The 20,441-nt window shown below is 37.4% G+C and overlaps 1 protein-coding gene and 1 long non-coding RNA gene across 3 annotated transcripts in view; both read right to left on the reverse strand.

Moving 5' to 3' along the window:
* Positions 1 to 11,619: 11,619 nt before the first annotated feature.
* Positions 11,620 to 20,441, reverse strand: part of DCP1A (decapping mRNA 1A) — a 33,651-nt gene continuing 24,829 nt past the window's right edge. For both annotated transcript variants that reach the window (XM_068694630.1, XM_068694631.1), the window contains 4 exons: positions 17,991 to 18,755; positions 15,571 to 15,636; positions 14,627 to 14,845; positions 11,620 to 13,366 (listed from right to left, as the gene is read on the reverse strand). In XM_068694630.1, coding sequence (XP_068550731.1) covers positions 13,286 to 13,366; positions 14,627 to 14,845; positions 15,571 to 15,636; positions 17,991 to 18,755 — 1,131 coding nt within the window. In that variant the 3' untranslated portion in view covers positions 11,620 to 13,285. The remainder of the gene's footprint in view (positions 13,367 to 14,626; positions 14,846 to 15,570; positions 15,637 to 17,990; positions 18,756 to 20,441) is intronic.
* LOC137862500 (uncharacterized) lies at positions 15,776 to 17,984 on the reverse strand. Its single transcript, XR_011100322.1, has 2 exons — positions 17,279 to 17,984; positions 15,776 to 17,214 (listed from the first exon to the last, which is right to left on the reverse strand). It is a non-coding gene; the product is annotated as an uncharacterized lncRNA (long non-coding RNA).

Here is a 20,441-nt window from a genome sequence, read left to right on the forward strand (position 1 = left end):
CTGTCTTTTCAAAAACATTTTTAATTAAAAAAAAAAAAATCAGAAGAAATACTAAACTAGAAATAGGCTATATGCCAAGAAGAAGGAAAAAATGGAGTCAAACAACTAAACCCGACAGTAGCAAAGTGCAGAGTTCATTTTAGAGAGCACTGTGTAAAGGTTGTTTGCTGCAACTGCCATTTTCTGTGCTCCAATCTATCTACTTTAAAATAATTAGATAAGTCATCTACTTTATTTTCTTCTTGCAGAAACAGTTACACAAATCTTTTTATTTTAGTATGATACTTGTAAGTGTTATGGACAATAAAATTGGGATATTGAAGTGCCTGATGAGAATCACATAGACGTTAATTTAAGTTTAGGAACTCTAAAAACGTGGTCTACATTGTCAAGAGCTTCCCAGAGCAGAGCAATGGCCCATTAGAACAAAGCACCAAAAACTTAATATGTTAATTCAATTCAAGGGTCACTGTGCAGATCTGCTAGTGTCTCAAGGTACAGAATAACATGTCATTTATCCTGTAATGTGCTATGTCTGAACCGCAACCTGGAAGTGAAGCAATACTTGATAGCTAATCTCTGTTGCATAGGAAGTCCTAACTGAGGAGGCACAGAAAAAGGACTGACCGTTGATCGTATCCACCATATATGGCATTCTTAACAGCAATTTCACACACAAACACACACACCCAATAGTTCTGCTGAAATCTGCTTTGGTTCAACAATAGGCTTTTTTGTTCCTTTGTTTGTTCTCCTGGAGCTGGGGTACTCAAAGGAATCAGGTCAGCAGGGAGACCATGTGAACTCTAAGGAGTTACAGTAGTATCTATAAAGTAATTACTGGTTTAGGGCTCCTTTTCAGATTATAAAACCTACCTTAACTATTTGAAAAGTGACAGTAAATTCAAACCTTAAATTCCCCATATCAAGTTAGGGTCCCATTTGAGATCTTTCATCAAAATTTATACCTGTTATATAGCAGCAAGTATCTTGTTAGTAATTTGGCTGTGCCATAGACTCCAACAGGCCTGAAATTACTATAATCTTGTTGTAGAGTGAGGGTCACCAAACTCTAAGCAAGTTTCACAGCTTTTTTCCAGAAGGTAAGTCTAAAGCTGCTTGAGCCAGAAGGATGCTCCTGGAGCAAATCTCGTGACCATCCGTCCTTACTGTGCTTTGGCTTGCCCTGCAGAGCAGTCTCTGTGAACTGGATCCCTTTCAAATAAAGATAAAACAGAAGATTCAGTCTGAGAAAGCAGCTGGTATGCCCCAGTCACTGATGGGTATTCAGGACAGACAAGCTAATCTGGAACAGAACTCAAAAACGCGTGTTTTGTAGATGTTGATTCCTCAGCACTGTTCTGTGCTCTATAGACCTGCTACACCGGGATCTCCTACCTGTTGGCGTAGATGAAGCCAGAGAACCAAGTTACAAGCACCAGCAGCATTTATTAGTTTGAGTTCTGCTCAATGCTTACTGATTAAGAGTAGTTATTAAAACTGGTTGTCCTATGGAAGTGAAAGACATTTTTTTTCTGTCACAGCTGCTGTTTAAACACTGCTCTTCAGACAGCTGTTGACATCTAGCTCAATTGTACCTCAGTGACATGGATAACCATGGCAGGTGAGCGAGGGCAGACAGCAGAGCTGGGCCTGCTGTAATCCAGAAGCAGTGCTTGATCTGCATTCTTCAGGTGAGGCCAGGCAGAAGTGGACAAATAGCTATGATTCAAGACTCCACCGTATCCTAGCATCTGAAGGTACATTAAGAAAACATGGCTGTATACCCCTCCATTTTCAGCTGTAGATATTAAGTTTCCCCAAACCAGATGTTTGCTTCATGAAAAAAAAATAAAAATAAAAAAAATCTCTTTTTAGGTATATGGGTACTCCATCCTTTTGGGCTGCTAGTAGAAAAAGATGGCAATGAAAGCAGGTAGCATGGGCACAATCAAACAAGCTCTTTCTACACTATGTTTTTCCTTCTAATTAATTCATTTACTCCATGTTTTATGCATAGACAGTACAATTAAACTGTGAACATTGCAAGGCTGTTACTACTTCTTTCTGCAGACATTGTTGGATGTGACAAAGTGAGCCAACACTCAACTGAAATAGGGCTCAGTCCCTCCCTACTCCTTAGTCAACCTGCTGCATTTTTCTTCTCAGTTCTTTTAAGTACACCCCGACTAGATCATAGCCTCAAATTTGGCTTTATTGGTCTGGGCTGGTTGTAGCCTTTGGTTGAGGAGTAAAGCCTGTGATCAAACCTCTGTGATTACAGTGAAGATGTGCTCTGGAACCTTCCCTGTACCAAAGGTTCCCTACCAAACAGGCTCCTAAGCATACTGCAGCAATAGCCATCTTAACTACCTCATCAGGCTGGACATATGGTGCTTTCTTTTTTCCCTCCTGTAAGAAACTAAGGGGGATGATCTGGATAAGACTGGTATTACTGTGGCTCACAACTTGGTTTCCTCCATTGTTATCTGGATGGTAGAAAAGCTTTAAGATAGACTTAGCTTAGATAATGTCATAGGGAGATTACTGCCTGCAACTCACCCTTCTTTCCCTGAATCCTCATGCTGCACTGAGTGCTTATTTATGGTATTGTGTTGTTAAAACAGCAGCTCAAGCATACAGAGGATGAAATTCCACCTTGTGTCAGTGCCTCCACTTTGATCTACTGAAGTGCATGTTATTTCTGCAACTTTGATCTAGTGTGATGGACTGTAAAGCAATAGCTAAAGTCACGGTATACATTGTGTACAACAGTCAACATTTCTTCCACATTCTTGCATTTGCCTCTGAAACCATGCACAATATGATTAAAACAAGGATGCAAACGTATGAACAGTCTTGCTTCAGTATATACAATCACATTTCATTAGCTTCAGCATAAGCTACTAGACAGCTTCTTAAATACATACACAGGACAATTGGATTTTTCCATTCCCGCCTCCACACAGTTCACAGTCAGGGCATTATGTGCAGTAGAAGCAGGAAAGCCGAGCTATGGTTGTCATTTGCTGAGATACTGCAAAAATGCATTGCTGACATAAGTGGATACAACTCTGTTTTACCAGAGCAGGAACTGTGTGTACTCAGCGTGCTGAAATTCAGGCCACTTAGGTACTATGGGCCTATGTCCCCCAGCTTTGCCTTAAAAACTGGGCTCAAAAGAAATTCCCAAATCAAAGTCCAGTAATAATGCTGAATAGTTAGCTACCTCATCACCTACAAAATCCAAACAATAACAAGGAAAGAAAACAAGTAAAGGCATGGGAGGAGCCCAACAGGCTGTGCAACTGCTGTTTAAGCACTGTGCAGATTCCAGACTGTGCTGTGATCTGCCAATCGTTGTTGGCATGGATTGTAATCTGGCTAGTCCTGAACATCTGTGTATGGTATATTGGGTTTTATTTCATTAAAAAAAAAAAAAAAAAAAAAAAAAGACAAGTAACACAGTGGAATTCCAATCCTTGTAGTCTAATGTATAGCAATACACTATATTCTCAAATCAAATCTGGTTCTGCAAATTTTCCATAGACTCAGTTCATACCCTCATACCTTACATAAAAAAATATATATATATTTTTTATCAGTGATAACAAGTGAATTTAGTTCAGCACAGGTGAACATTCAAGTAAATACCCCACAAAAAGAATATTCATCAGCCTGTGACATTAAGATCAGCTCTGCAATTCCCATTGGAGCATGAAATCACTTTAAACATCCTTTAATTTCTATAGGACAGCAGTTGTCTATGCTAGAGGCCACAGCCAGCAACCTAGAGAACACAGAATTATCATGCAGCTGCTGATACAGACATATCCGGACAAGGAGATAATTCACCCTTGAAGTCCAGAAGAGCAAGGCAAAAGCAAAAGACACATACATACAGAATATATTCTTAGTTTGACTCAACAACAGTCTTTTTCGCAGATACAGCTGACAAAATAATCTGCAAAAAGAAAGTGTTTTACGGAAAACTTCATAACAGAAGTTTTAACATTTTTGAGTTACAGGCAGACAAATACTAGATAAAATAGTTTAAAAGTTACAGTAATTTTCACATCACCACTAATTAAAACATAATTTAGTAAAAAAAGATAAAATTTGTAAAAATGTATCTATATCTAACACACAACCTATCAGAGGAAAAAAAAATTGTGTATCTTACACAGTTAAAATAAATTCACTATGACTTGTTTTGATAATTGCTCTGCTGTTTTAGGCTATTTAGGGAAATATTTCTGTTAGCACTGCAAGGAAATTACACAATTTAAATTCAAGTGTGTAACACTAATGCAGCAACAGTTGGAGGTGTTTGGCTTAGTTTAATTTAACCAATTGCTAATATTAATACTACATACATTTTTAAAATTTGCTGTAAAAATGAGTTTGCCCTGTTCCAATTTTTTCATATTTATCTGTTAACATAATTGTGAGTAGAAAGAGTTTGAGGCATGTGCCTTCACCTCTGCTTAGAAGACCTCGAATATGTAAATACTCCACTGTTGCTTTATTAGGTTTGCTTTCCCCGTTTGAGTCTTAATAATTCAGCTTCCCTAGGACATATGCTTCAAATAAGCTTGGAAGTTGCTCTGTATAAAGATACAGGAATATCTATATTCAAACAACTAACTCTAATAAAGTTAAAAGAATAAAATTATCATCAGCAACTTGCTCTAAAAGAAATTTTATGCAGCAGCACTTTTCACAGGTTATGTAAGTTTAGAAGAGAGGAGTCTTCTGTAATGATCACAGAAAGAAGGATTCATTTGTTTTGTAATACATATGGAAATATGTATTCATTTTGTCCCCTGCAACACTACAGGTTTTGACTATTCTTCTTGCTCTTCAAGAGAACAGCTGCATTAGAAACCCTTCAAAACTGGAACCGTTCAACAGTGACTGAGATGGATTTGTACCAGTGCTCTTTATTTATGTCGACCATTATGCATCACCAGCACATCACTTTACATGTACAAAACTGCAGTCTTCAGTTATATATGGAAGAGATTGTTCAGCTAGTCTTCAGTAAGAACATTATTAATGAGTTGCTAATTAATTTGAAGTGGAAAAACATTGTAAAAGACCACTTCCCCAGTTTCTCTGCAACCTAGCATCAAGAATAGCAGGAATTAGTGATACATACTGCATGAGAATAGGTATGGGTGTAGATCAGGTTTTCTTTTTTTTTTTTTTTCTTTAAATCTAAAATAAAGCTACACATGGAGCTGTAAGTCATGCCCAGGCTCAGTCACTATGCAGTATGTAATCTACAAAACTTTTGTATCTTATCTTATGAGTTTTGTTCAGACAGCCTCATACCTGCAGAATACTGACCTATGTCCATTCCAATTCCTTATTAAAAGCACTGTAGGTGTTTTTGACCAAGCCTTTGGGCATTCTCTAAGGGCTTCTCTTGTGACAGGGCCTTCCTTTTCTCTTTATAATAGGTGTCTTAACTCTTTCATCTTGAAGATTACACCAGGAGCAGGGCTTGCTATAAATCCAACAGATTCTACAAACATCTGATTTGCGTAAGCTTTAATTTTAGCTTCTATCTCAGTTCTTGTGGTAAATTTAAAATATCAGAATATTCCTTCCCAGCAATTGTTACGTAGGAAAACTCCAACCCTAGAGAGCAGAAACTAACTTGATGCGTACTAAATAAACTAGGGAAGGCAATTAGCATTACCCATAAATCTCAGTCGACATGAAAAAGCCAGGTGGATGACCTGCTAAGCCTTTCCCATCCCTCTTACGAACCACAAGCAGTAAAGCAGGATATGCAAGCCATATGCTCTCTAAATTAAGATCACATAGAGCTCTGCATACATGAGGCAGTCTGGAGGATCTTTACTTTGTTGATACTCCCAAAGCTTCTTGACTTATTTATGAGGGAAAAAGAAACAACTTGTACATTTACATCACATACCTGCATGCTTCTAAGTGAGGCCCAAGGGCAAGCGATTTCATTTCAGTCAGCATATAAAGGAAGCTTACTCCTTTATGGTTTAATTTTCCCAAAGCTTATTTTGAAAATGGTGCATCTTGAATTTTAAAGAATAGGTTATGATAGAAATATTTTAAGAGGTTTATTTTAAATGAACAAAGAAGGGCTAGATATGAAAAGCCATGTTCTAAACAGCAGATTTTAAGATATGAGGCCATAAAGCAAAGACAAATTATGTACTGCCATGAATCAGACAACTCCATTATGATGCTTCAGGATACCTGAAGGGTAAAGAAACCCATAGACCCGGCAAATTATATATTGCTACATCAAATATTAGAGTAGGGAAATTGTGCCTAACCCAGCCTGTTTATGAATACATTCTGAAATATTTGTGATTCTTAGAGGCAAGCCTCATTTGAGGTTTGGAAGTACCTGAGGAAGGCATACAGCAGTACAGAAACAAAGCTGACTTCAGTTCTTCTGTGCTTTAGGAAACCTCTTCACAGGCCATACTCATCGCCCTACAATATTGTCTTTCACATTTACTTATATGCCTTTGATATTCCTTCCCCTTCTCAGGATTCCTTTCACTTCCCAGGAGTCTCCCACTCACTGTTTCTCTCCCTTTCATTTTATCACAAGGATTCTTTCAAGAATGCAGCAACTGCCCTCTTTTCCAATGTTTTTTGAGCCTATCTAGGAGTCGCACATGAAGAAGGATTCTGAGAGAAGGGTTTTTTTGTTGCAAAACTGTCAAGGATAAGCTTTACTGTTAATAATAACCATATTGCAGTTACAGGTCTATCACTGGAGTGTAACCCTCTGAGAACAGCAGGACACTTGATTTAAAGTACATCCCTTACAATCAAAATTTGGAAGAGTGAAAAGCCGATTTGCGCTTCAACTTAGGTTAAAACGAGACAAAACATTTTACTATCAGGCACTGAAAATAACTTTAAAAACTGATGAACATACCAGTTGAGCTGTTATAATTCATAATCTTCTGAACTTCCAATGAGGACACTAAACTTTTAAAAAGCAAAGTATTTCTACTATACTAGATACTACATTTAGTACTTTGACTGCATCTTGTTCATAAACGTCAAAAAATTGTTTGAAGGATAACAGTTACTTATTCTCTAAAAATGACTGAGTGCTAATCCCAGCCCAGTGTTCTGTATATTGAGAATGAAATATAGCTGAGTCTTGACAAATACAGGACTTCCCTGACTTTGATTAACTTGGCCCATGAACATGATCATAGAATATCCTGAGTTGGAAGGGACCCTTAAGGATCATCAAGTCCAACTCTTGACACCGCACAGGTCTACCCAAAAGTTCCGACCATGTGACTAAGTGCACAGTCCAATCTCTTCTTAAATTCAGTCAGGCTCGGTGCAGTGAGCACTTCCCTGGGGAGCCTGTTCCAGTGTGCAACCACCCTCTCTGTGAAGAACCCCCTCCTGATGTCAAGCCTAAACTTCCCCTGCCTCAGCTTAACCCCGTTCCCGCGGGTCCTGTCGCTGGTGTTAATGGAGAAAAGGTCTCCTGCCTCTCGACACCCCCTTACGAGGAAGTTGTAGACTGCGATGAGGTCTCCCCTCAGCCTCCTCTTCTCCAGGCTGAACAGGCCCAGTGCCCTCAGCCGTTCCTCGTACGTCTTCCCCTCCAGGCCTTTCACCATCTTCGTAGCCCTCCTCTGGACACTCTCCAACAGTTTCATGTCCTTTTTATACTGTGGTGCCCAGAACTGCACACAGTACTCGAGGTGAGGCCTCACCAGTGCAGAGTAGAGCGGGACAATCACCTCCCTCGACCTACTAGCGATGCCGTGCTTGATGCACCCCAGGACACGGTTGGCCCTCCTGGCTGCCAGGGCACACTGCCGGCTCATATTCAACTTGCTGTCTACCACGACCCCCAGATCCTTCTCTTCTAGGCTGCTCTCCAGCGTCTCATCGCCCAGTCTGTACGTGCAGCCAGGGTTTCCCCGTCCCAGGTGCAGGACCCGGCACTTGCTCTTATTGAACTTCATGCGGTTGGCGATCGCCCAGCTCTCCAACCTATCCAGATCCCTCTGCAAGGCCTTTCCACCCTCATTCGAGTCCACAACTCCTTCAAGTTTGGTGTCATCAGCAAACTTGCTCAAAATAAAATAAATGAGCTACAGAGCTGTCTCCAATTTGTTTGAAAAGACAGTTGTGTCCTTTCATTCTGCAAGTCTCCAAATGAAATTTGAACAACGTTTAGTGGATGAGTTTTAGGAAGCTTCACGCTTACTAGTTGGTTCTACCCCAGTGTTGTGTATCACCGCTGTATTGGAGATGGACTTTCTGCTCTCATGTACTCTCCAAAAACACTACTGTTGAGCACACACTAGCAGGGAAAAGGCCCAAAATACTTATGGTTACATGAAGCAAGTCACAATTATTAACTTAATTTCCAAAATAAAATGGGAGCTCTTTGAAGGAATAACAGTAAACAGTAACACCTAGATTCAGGAAAACACAAGGTTAACAGCATCAACAATAAAACAGCAACAACAACCTTTCTCAGTACTGATCCAACAGACAACATCTAACAGAATTTAATGCTGGATGTTAGGCCATTTCCATTTTTTTCCTCAGTTCTGTTTAAGAAAATCCCTGATTTGTGTACTTGTTTTATATAGCAGCCTTCTGTCAGAAGAGGAGCACAGAAGCCAGCTCAGTGTGAACCAGCAGAGCAGCAAAGGCTGTTCCCCAGTGACCTCTCATGATGCTGGGTACACCTCCCGCTCCGACTCCTAGGGGAACATTGTACCTGGCTGCTTACACCCATTTGAAATAGGAACAATTTAGGGACTTCAGTGCAAGATTTTGTTTAATTTCAAAATCTGTTCCAACAGAACTTCTGCTATAGTTTTTCTCCTTAACAGCCTCCACTTAACTGTGAAGCTTGGATAGAACAGTTGCATGACAGCAACCAGGTATGGTAACTAATTCCTTTCCCAAGTTGATCAATGACCAGCATTGGATTCATCAAGTATCATGTGACATGTCTAGATTGATGAGAGGGGGAATACATTAAAAATGTGGTAAGGAAAAGCACTAAAACCAGTTACAGCTGCTCTTACAAAACAGTGAACCTGCAACTGCCTTTCTTAATGTGGAAGGAAATTAGTTTATCAAATTCAAAATGCAAGCTCACTTACAGCCATGCAGAAGAAGGCCAGATGCTATTACAAGTGACAGATGCTATTCTGAACCATTCTTCAAGCAGGCATTACTACATCCTCTTTCATAAAGAAATGCCATTTGTTTTTGCCCCCAGAAACCGAGATGTTTGAATTTCTTGTTTGGAAAACACTAACCCCAAGTCAAATCTGAATTTACCCTCCTAGCAGGCTACTAGCTCTAGAAACAAAAGGAAACATTGGAAGACTTTAGGAGGTGCTGAAACATTTGTTTTGAGGTTTTATTACAAAAATATATTTGCAAACATACAAAATTTTGGATGAAAAATGCTCATTCTTAAACATTTATGCAATAACTTAATAACTGCAAACATACATAGGTGCTATAAAATCCATACCATACTAAAAATGTTAATGATGCAGTATCTACATTTATTGACTTAAAATTGTTCGGGTTCCGTTTCCAGAAATCTGTCCTGAAGCCTCCCTTCCCCATGGTTTTCATGCTTAAAGAACATGCAAATGAGTATGTAACTGGTGCATCCACCAAAGTGGTAAAACTCAGAAATTGCTAAAAGCACATAATGTACACTAAAAAACACAAAACAACCATATGCCCATACACTGAATAGATAAATATAAATAGACAACCAAATTAAAGATACTGCAATTTTTCCAACTTGAAGATATTGCATCTTAACATTTCCGTAACATTGCCAGACAAAACTGAGGTGATATATATTGCACACATTCCTCCTGTTAAGATACGCTGTACAAAGCAACCAAAATAGCTGGCAAAAAGGTGGGTGATTTGTTTAGAATACTATTTAAAACAAAAAGTCCCAAATTAACATTGGCTTTTAAAAATGTTTCAGAAAGTACATCAGTGACTACACATGGCATAATGGGTTTCAGAAATATACCAAAATGAAGCAATTAGAAATGCAAGCAAAAGTGAGATACATCCAGCAGTGAGTTTTTAAATATTATATTGAGTATCTATACACAGTTAAACATATATAAGAAATCAAAATGAAGTACTTAAATTTTTTAAACTTTATTCATTCTGCAAACCTTGTTTAATTTGGAAAGATATACATCTTCTAAGTTAACAGATGTTAGGCACCTTTTATATAAACTTTGCATTATTAAATAACAGCAGATAAAGTCTAACTACAAAACTGAGAATTCCAATTTTCCTGAATAGTTCAGCAGCTGTAGGTTTTTAAACTGTCTTTGATCAGGCTTTATTTTTTTTGTTTTTAAATTAAAGTGACTTTAACATTAGCCACAAAAAATCATGCTTAGATAATGCAATTAATTTGGGTAGTATGGTCTAAACTAACTTTTTCACTCTCAGAACTAATAAGTATAATCCCATTAACCCAGTAGTTTTATTAAAAACCTCCACACACTTGAAAATTGTCAAAATAATTTGCTGTGTTGATCCATGGTAACTTGCTATACCCTAGTTATAGATACATGCTGCTAACACGAATCAAGCACGTCAACAAACTGGTAGTTTTAGGTTTATGCAAAAAGTTAAAAAAAAATCAGGAATAAGAGTTTTTAAATAACACAGTCTACATTAAAAAATTCCAAGTTTTACACTGTAGTTAAGCTTGTGTATTACAACGCAACTTATCTTTAAAGAGATTTGTCTGTTCAATCTACTACAGAGTGCTACTCTGGCACTCATAAATCAATCTCTGCAGTGTATTGGAGGACACCTACATTCATTCCAGTGTCTGCTGGCTATACATATACAGGCCAGGCCAGACCAGACGTGTTCAAGATGAACAGGTCTGCTTGTATTACAAATGATTTCACTGTTTCCTTTCCAATTCATTTTAAAAGTTGGGGGAAACAAACCAATAACATATTGCTACTAATACATTAAATAAAAACAAATGAAGGATATTCAGGTGTCAGAGTAGAGTCAAACTCTCAAAGCAGCATTGCTGCTCAAAACAGTATTACTTTTGTCAAGTGTACACAATTTAAGAACTCAAAATATAACTCCTTCCATTGTTTCTATAGATCTTTGGATATGACTGTATTTAGCAACCAGTATAAATATTCATCATTAGCTTCCAATATCTCTGTTCTTAGAAACTCATTAAAACTTTAAAGGAGCTGGAAGTTGTACATAAAAAGCCAGGAGTTAGGAACTTCATCTTTGCAAAAGGAACTCTGTATTTGGTTTAGGCTATATAATTTTGTTCATGGGAACTGCTCATTGGTTTGCTCCTTTTAGTAAAAATTTTTCTAAACAATAAATTGAGAACTTAGACCTAATTTGAGTCTCATTGTTTATGCACGTTTACAGTATCGTAACTCTAGAATTTGTGTAGGAAGCTCCCATTTTCCTTAACAAGGCTCAGTGTCTATATTGCTGAATTCAAATGCTACCATTAAAGCCAATACAGTTCTTCATGAATGTGCATGATATTAGCATCATTCCCTGAATCTTCCATTTTTTTTTTTTTTTACTTTTATTTATTTATTTATTAGCAAAATACTATATATTTTAAACAGAAACATTGAACTCAAAGGCTGAGAAGAGCTTTTCAGAAGGCAGGTAGTGCTAAAGAAGATATATTTTTTCCACTAAAAAACTATGAAAAAATAAAATAGATAAAATACATAAAACGTAAATATTTGTTTTATCTAAAACATACCAATTTGTGAAAAGTCACAATTAAAGCTCAATTAGTTTCCAATGAAATGGCCTTGACTACGTCAACATGTACTAATCCTTAGGATACATATACATATGTATGTTTTTTTTGTAAGGATCCAAACAATCTTTTTCTTCAATTTCAACAGTGCTTGGGGGCATCATAACTCAATACAGATCATCTTTCTGCTCAATAAACCAAAACTTTTCTACTGCAAAAGCATCCTTTAAAACTACTATTGCTGGAAAAAGTTGAGACCTGAAGTCTTATTAACTACCTTTGTATGACTTCAAGAAACAAATGCAAGCTATAGGCTAACCAATACAGCAGCATAAGAAAATATAATTAGAAATTTTTCTGACTTCAAACGGGAAAGTATGAGGTTAAACTCTTACATTACTGAATTATGAAATCACATAAGAAACACTAACAGGTTAACTACATAAACTTCATAAACAAGTATGAAGTTTTTACTACATAAACATACTTCAGACTATGAAGTATGCATTAACAATCTGGGGAGAGGGCAAGAGAAACGCATGCATTTGTTCCCTATCTGCATAGTTTTCAACACCGCAGTTCCAACACAACTGAGGAATGAAACCCAACTAAGATATGGTCCATCCTTAAGCTAAAAGGGAAACCAAGTATTTAAAACTATTTCAGTCAAACACTACTCAGTGGAAAAATAGTCTTTCAGTGGTGGTTTCTTAACTATACATTTAAACCAAAATAACTTCAACATACAACAGAATTATTCCATTGCTTAAAAACGATACAATCACTGAAGTTTGCATATTTCAAATTCCACCTTTTTAGAGAAAATGGCCTTAATCACTTGGATACCTGTTTAATGTCAGGGATGGAGAAGCAGTACGATTAATGGAATATATAACAGATGAATTGATGTGCATTAGCTAGAGACTGTTAATGTATTGAGCAAATCACATTTTTAAACATTTTGCTAAAGGTTTAGCTCTGAAGGCCTGGTGTCCAGATCCCACTCTTCCCCACAACTGCCAACTTAATCACATGGCATTTTGCTCTCACCTTAAAACTGGAACTAGGTTCCCACAACAAAGTTTTGTCTGGTGTGGTGTAGTGTACTGTACTATGTATTTGCTAGTTTAGAAAGTATGAGTCTGTAATCCTTGAAACCTGAATACAGCTAGGAATGAAAGCCAGCACAAACACCTGCATATTCCATTAATGCAAATGAAAGATCATATGCAAATTAACTCCCTTCCCCAATAAAAACAAAGGTTTGCTGGTGATGATCACAGTGAAAACCTAGATCGCTTCTGAGAACATTACTTTCGTAAGTATTTAAGGAATAGTCTTTCCTAACAGGTTCAAATTCAAGACATTGAAAACTAAATATTCTTTTAAAAAAATATTAGTTTTTTAGATGAGGCATAATTGTTTCTAAAGTGGTAATATTCTAAGTAGATTTAGCTTCGATTATAGCTTAATGTTGTCTGTATTCTTGGTTAGGACTTGCAAGTAGACTTCGTGAATAGTGCTGAGAAAACGGGAATCATTCTGCAAAAAAAAAACAAAAACAAAACATCAGAACATTAGCAAAAATATACAAGAAAAAGTATAATTTAAGTCCATTTAAGCTATGCACAAAGATTCCTACTTACGTTGCTATCTATCTGAGGGCTAAGGCAAGGGAACTGGGGCAACTTGATCTGGTGGGTGGTATCCCTGCCCACATCAGGGGGTTGGAACCAGACAGCCTTGAAGGTCCCTTCCAACTCAAGCTTTCTATACATTTATATTAATTCTATGATTTAAAAATTCCTGTCAAAGCATTACCAGGAAGTGAAATTGTTTAATTGATAGACAACATTTACAGAGATTTCCTGAGTCCTACTCCTTCAAATGGTATATATTTCTCTAGGCTGAAGATGTAGTACTCTTTCTACAAAAATCTACAGAGCAAATTTATGCATCTTGCTTGGAACATTCTGTAAGTAATCCCATGCTACAGGGTATGTCCATTTTGGCCTATGTTCAGCTGTCTCTATAAGTAAAATGAAGATTAGAAAGCTGGCTGGAATATTTGTCTCTAAAATCACTACAGTGATTCAGACTACTGGGGGGAGATTCTCTAATGAGAATAAGACTTCTGGCAATTGAGCTCAGTTGCAAGTCTTACAAGTAAGCTAGTTTAGGTCTTTAAATAAAAAATACCAATATGCAAATTGTGCAAAAATAAACAACATAGATAAGTCAGGCAATCTAGCTGATGTTGGGATCTGGCAGTGGCCCTTTTGATCATAGCTTTTTCCACTAGGAAGATATCGTTTGCTATTTTAGACCTGTGTTTTGGGTGTAAAACCTAACATTAGCATGTACAGAGCAAGAGAATCCTGAGTTAACACAGTACAGCTGTCACAGCAACTTCTACTGGTTACCTACAAATCTCACTATGGCTACTCCCAGCATTACACATTTAAATCAGCTGAATATTTTAGTCACTAGGGATGGCAACACTAGAGCTTTGTAAATTCCATTTCAAAGACACATACTTTGGTTAAAGTACAAGAACAGTTCTAGGTAAGTGGAAACAGGAAAGCTTTCCCAAGGAAAGTCAGTAAAAACAGTCCCCAACCCATACAAAGGCTTCTACAAGTGTAACTTTTTCCTCAGGTGTCCACAAGTTCATATGGATGTAAAACTCTGAAGCAGAGTTGTCCTTCCAAGTCTTCCTTCCGTTTCACAACCAAAGTCTCAGTACTGGCTAGTCTACTTGGAACCCCATCCCTCAGATATGGAGTTCTTTAAGGACAGGACCTTTATTAGATGTATCAGTGCTTCTTGAAGCTGGGACCTACTGAGAACAGTAGGAGGTATAGTCTGAATTTCTGTTGTTCCAAGTGTTAAAGGTGAAGAAGAATTGGCTTTATTTTCCACTTCAATAGCTTTTGTAGCTGACTGTTGAAAAACACTAGGAGACAAGAGTATTGAAGGAGCTACTGTAGTTGTGGCTGTAACAAACTGTGGAGGTGTGACCTGTAAAAGAACAGAAAGTCAGTGAGCACCACCTCCAGTAGGAATGAATGCTTTATTAACAGACAGAGATAAGCATAAAAAAATTAAAAAAACCCCACGCTATTACTACAGGTCAGTTTGGTATTACAGAATAGTTATTCATAATGAGGAGGTATCTACCCATGAAGGGTACCTGCCCAAGGGCAGTTCTAATAACTTTAAATTTGTATCTAGATCACCAGATCTTGCTATTACAAAGTTTTATAGTGGTAAATTCTGTTATTCTTTTCTTCCTCTACCTGCCATTTTACTGTCCTGGTATCTTTTTCATGAAACACAAAGTATCTCAAGAACACTGAAAGACGGCAAGGCAAGGATTACATTTTATGCCTCTTGGGTGCTTAATGCTCAACTGAGGATAATATACACCACAACAATATAGCATAAATACTTAAAACCAAAAACCAGTTCTAATGGTGTTAACGCAAGACTGCAGAGCCAAAAATGTACTTAAATTTCTGCATTTGCACCAACAGTAAGAGGTACTGTAATGTATGACTGACTAATCTTCTGTCCTAATCTTCCTCACTTCAGTACAGCTTGTTTCTGATCCATCAACAGCATTTTAAATATGGTCAAAGTGGACAATATGACTGTATGATATGGCAATGATTACCATCCTTTAAAGCATCTTAAATTTTATTTTAAAATCAAACTGAATTTGATGAAGGGTTTATTCACCTTACCTGACTTGTTTTAGATAAAGTCTTTGTCTGTGGAAATACTTCTGATTCCTTGTTTTGTTGTACAGTCTAATTAAAAAAAATAAATATATATATACATAAATTACAAGTGAGTATCCGCAGCTCAATTTTTATATAAAGCTGCAAAAATCTAAGTACCAACAGATTTTAGATGTAGTTCATTCCAGTTTGTAACAGTTGGAATTCATTGTTTATGCTTTCAGTATTACAGCAAACTCTTAACACAGTTATTAAGAAAGTCTACCACAGTTAAAAAAAAAAAAAAAACTTTAGTAAAACATTGAACAGGAATCAAATGCATACAAAATGAAGAGTTTAATTAGAGTGTAATCAGTATGGCAAACTGACAGGATGCTAAATTCAGTGTTTTTTCCTAGAAGGTTTATCTAAATCCCTCCACAGAAGTGAAATACTGTTGTCTACTAGATCTCTGTACTTTATATCTTTACAAATGACATCCAGGTATCTCTTTAGTCAGATTTCAAGACTGTAATATAATAAAATTATAGGATTATAAAAGCTTAGAAAACAAACAAACAAACAAAAAGCATGTAGATAAGGTACTTGAATAAATTCACCTTGCATTCTTGGAAAGGCTTGTTATAGCCATTTGGAAAACCTCAACAGAGAAAAAAAACATTCTCAGGTAAATGATAACCTGTATCTATAATGACAGAAGTCAAATGAGCTTTCTGAAGTGGTTACAATGACAAGATCAAATTGCTAAGACCTAATTAGGCAAGAGTTAGGAAGTCTTGCTAGTTTGAGAGAACATATTTGGAGTATGAAGAACTTTGTCTAACAAAAATACATACACACAATGGACCTCATCAAAGAACAGAAGGGTGCAAGACTAGCACATGAATCAGAATTCATAAGGTTATCAAAGCAGACATTGAATAAATCTAGTAAGAGCAGTTAAGAGATACACCTCGACAGCTTTTCTAGATGTTTAAAAACATCGTAATCCCAAGTCAAATCTTTACCAAGGTTCACTAGTACATGGAGGAAAGACACTGCTCAGAATGTACAGGTCTTCAACACTAGATCCAGACCGCTGCTCAGTGTTGTACTCTGACCTCCTCCTCTCTGGGCAAAATGGATCAGCCCAAACATCTCAACAATGTGATGGCTTGCAAAATAACCCTAGCATACAGCACTCAAGGCCTTCTTGAAAGTTTTCAAGAGCAGCAGTAGGTTATAAATGGGGTAATTAGAAAGACAGCACAATGAGAGCACGCCCATTTAAAAAAAAAAAAAAAAGTGGTAATAATTCTTCTAAAGACAGAAGAGCCACATGTGAAAAATACAGGGCATTTACTGCTTAGGGTGTTACAGGCAGAAGCTTGTAATAGATATATATATGTATATAAATATATAAATATATATATATATTATATATAATATATATAAAATATATTAAAAAAATATAAAAACACAGAGTTGAGCTGTTTGTTAGATCTGTGTTATGAGTAAGTCATCACCATTACCACAACAAAAAATAGTGGTATCAGCTGACCCAGACAAGACTGTTGAAGATTTTGCTGAAACCCAGTGGGAAGCACTGGATAATAAAAAAAATAGGAAATTCATACAGGTATAGCTGTAAGTAGTATTGTGTGATAGCTTTTTTTCTTGCATTCTCACTGTCCCTAAGATGCAACACTAACTGACAGAAAATTTAAAACACAAAGCACGAGCATAAATCTTACAGGGTAGCAGTAATATTTTCATCTAGTCTCTCAAAACAAGCTTATTTATTTGGGTTATATCGAGGCACAGACAGTAGATTTGCCTGCAAGAAACAAGTTTAGAAGGTCCTTTAGAAGTGATACTGGGACAAAAGAAACCAAGAGGGTCAATTAGACAGAATAAATCAGTTGATGATCCACGTTGACAAATAACAAACAACATCTCAAGGTAGCCCAGAGGGATTCCCAACAGAAGCGGTCAGTATCAAAGTGTTATGAAACACCCAAAGCTATATAATCTCAAACAGGAGACAATTTCATACTTTCAAAGAAAGTACAGGCTATATTTCCACAGTAGCAACACTCCTAACACCATCTGACCTGTAACCTTCAGTCCTTTCTCAGATCAGACTCAGCAGCACTTCTCTAACCCAAGTATAGGCAAATTCCTGAGGATACATTCATCCACTAATAGCACCAGCCTGAAAAAATTCCTCCTCTGCAGACAAGTCTGTCACTGATAGCAGATGCTAATGACCAAAATTAGATTTTGAAGTTTGCAATTCAGTCACACACATTAGAAGTCCTTATTTTTTTATTTTTTTTTTTTAAGGAGCAATATATAGAAGCACATTTTCAAATGGAAACATTTGAAATATTTGTAGCCAATAATAGCTTAAAGCTTTACAGGTATAAAAAGCCACAGAATACCTGCAGAGAAGGGATTATCTTGTTGTTCAAGGTTGATGGTTTACTGTGCGATTCTTTGAAGCTTTCTGGTGTTGCAAGCTGGCCAACCGAGGCAGAGGTGTTTGGTGTTAAGGAAGTCTTAGTGAGAGACTGCTGCTGCATTTGGTCATGCTGTGGGGTCAACCTGAGTTTCTGGAGAAGATCAACACTTGTATGGGACGTATTTGAGACAGTTCCCGTATTTGTTGATGTCAAGGGTGCTATAAGCTGACTTTGGCCAGCCATTAGATTTTGTGGAGCGTGGTTCACTTCGGATGGTGGCTGATTCACTAGTGGGGATATCTGCTTGGCAGCTTGCTGCATGACTTGCATTAAACTGTTGTTTTGCTTTAGGCCAGGAAGCCTCTGAGCAGGGGCAGCTTCCATTGTTGAGGCTGAATTAAGAATAGGGCTTAAACGAACTGAATAGCTTGAAATGCTTTTTACATCAGGCTGGGAAACTGAAGCTGGAGGTATTAGCATAGGTGTTAAACATTCCTGCTGATTCAAAGGATTGGCACTGATTTTAACGTTTGGACTTTCTGATTTCCCTAGTGGTTGCTGTATTACTGTTGACTGGTCAAAGGAAAAAGGCAAGAGCAAGTTTTGCTGCTCTCTGGCAGAGGTGTCAGTCTGCAACTTCTCCCTTCTCTCTGCATTGGGATACGGAGGTGCAGGCTGTTCCTTTGGGACAGAGGTTCCAAACAGTTCTTCCAAAGTCAGATGCTTTGGCCTCGACTGAAATGTCTACAAAGAAAGGAAAAGGAAGGTTACAGAGTCAATTTAGGAATACCCAAACTGTGAGAAGTACAGTGATGTGTAACAAATTCAAGAAAAGTATGAATACAACTAGGTCAGATACATTTGAAAGACACCAAATTTTCTGTCACTTTTTTTTTTTTTTAAACAATCATAGTCTCAAGCTAAGCTTGAAGCCAATTCGTCACTTGTCACTGGACTCTACCTCCCGCAAATTGCACATTTTTCCCTTCAGCTTGCATTATTTTTCTATTCCAAACGCCTCCAACTTTATCTTTAAAAACTTCCATTGCAGTAAGTGTTTACATTCCACCACTTGGCTGGAGTACTTGGGGCTGGGGGAGAATATTCACATTTCTTCAAGCATGACATTAAAACTTGAAATAACCCATAGCAATCATACAGCAGTGGCACGAGGGCAGGATGCAGCCACAGTAGAGATGCCACCTTCACAGCACTTTCTGTCTCTACATCCTTCTATAGACAGACTGCACCACTAGCACAGAAGGGGGACAGCTCTGGTTTCTGCTATTAAGGTGATGCCTGCCATCACTGATCAACTTTAACTACACAGCACACTTGGTTGGGGGGAGGGGGAGGAGGGGCCAAGGAACAACATATGTTTTGAACCAATGCCATGCAGAATTTATAGTACTGTAAATAATTAAATGGTCTGAAGGATGGGAAATAAAAAGAGAAGCCTGAAGGTAAACAGCTTATCTAGCAGTACATGCCTAGACAGTTCTCCCATTTTCATCAACATTGCAGTGGATGTCACCATAAGTAAAAGAATCTGTAAAAACCTAAAAATATATATTAATTTCCTTGAAAAGCATGTACATGTACACATGAACACACTGACCCTTGAGTCTCTTACACAAATATACATCGAGCCTACAGCACTGACATTGCTAGAAAAATCTTAAGGACTTTCTATTCCTAATATTTTGCCTTACTAAACAGCATTCCCTACATTAAAAGTCAACACAAGGTTAGCAAAGAATGGCTGTCTACTAGGAGTTTGTGTAGTATTGTTTTCCCCCCCCCCAACCAAGTTATCTTGTGAAAAACAGTCACCCTTTAACTATCAAAATAGATGTTGGCTTAACAGAGGGAAAAAATGCTTCTTTCCTTATTTGAGGAGAATCCATAGGAAAACAGGATTCCTTGCTGAACAGGAAAAATAGCAGAAGTACTAACAAGGCAACCAAGGTAACACAGTAATAAAAATAACCCAAGTGACTCGTCCTCACTTTCTCCTTCAAAGGAAAACAATAACTATCAACAGAATGAGAAAGCAAATTGATAGAAAAAAAAAAAGTAGGGTTGGCTAGGTCTCCTTGCGTTTCAGGTGTTGAAGAGACAATACAACACAGTTCTGAATTACTTAACAGATTGCAAACATTTTTAAAATGCCTTAATAAAAAGAGATGATCACAGCTAATTAACCACAGGCTCCTGTATACCATTTTGCAGGGGAAAATAACGCGTTTTCTTCAGCAGTATAATGAGAGAGTCTGAGTTAACCCCTTATGATACACCTGCCAGTTCTACCATGAATTACTCACAGTTTATTCCAAGCCAGCCATTTTACAGCAGGTGTTTTAGCTGAATTAGTTTAAAATGCATTTTTCTAGTGAGAAAAACAGCTACTAACACCCTTATGTTAAATTT

The sequence above is a fragment of the Anas acuta genome, chromosome 11, assembly GCF_963932015.1.
Source record: "Anas acuta chromosome 11, bAnaAcu1.1, whole genome shotgun sequence".
Taxonomy (NCBI): Eukaryota; Metazoa; Chordata; class Aves; order Anseriformes; family Anatidae; genus Anas; species Anas acuta.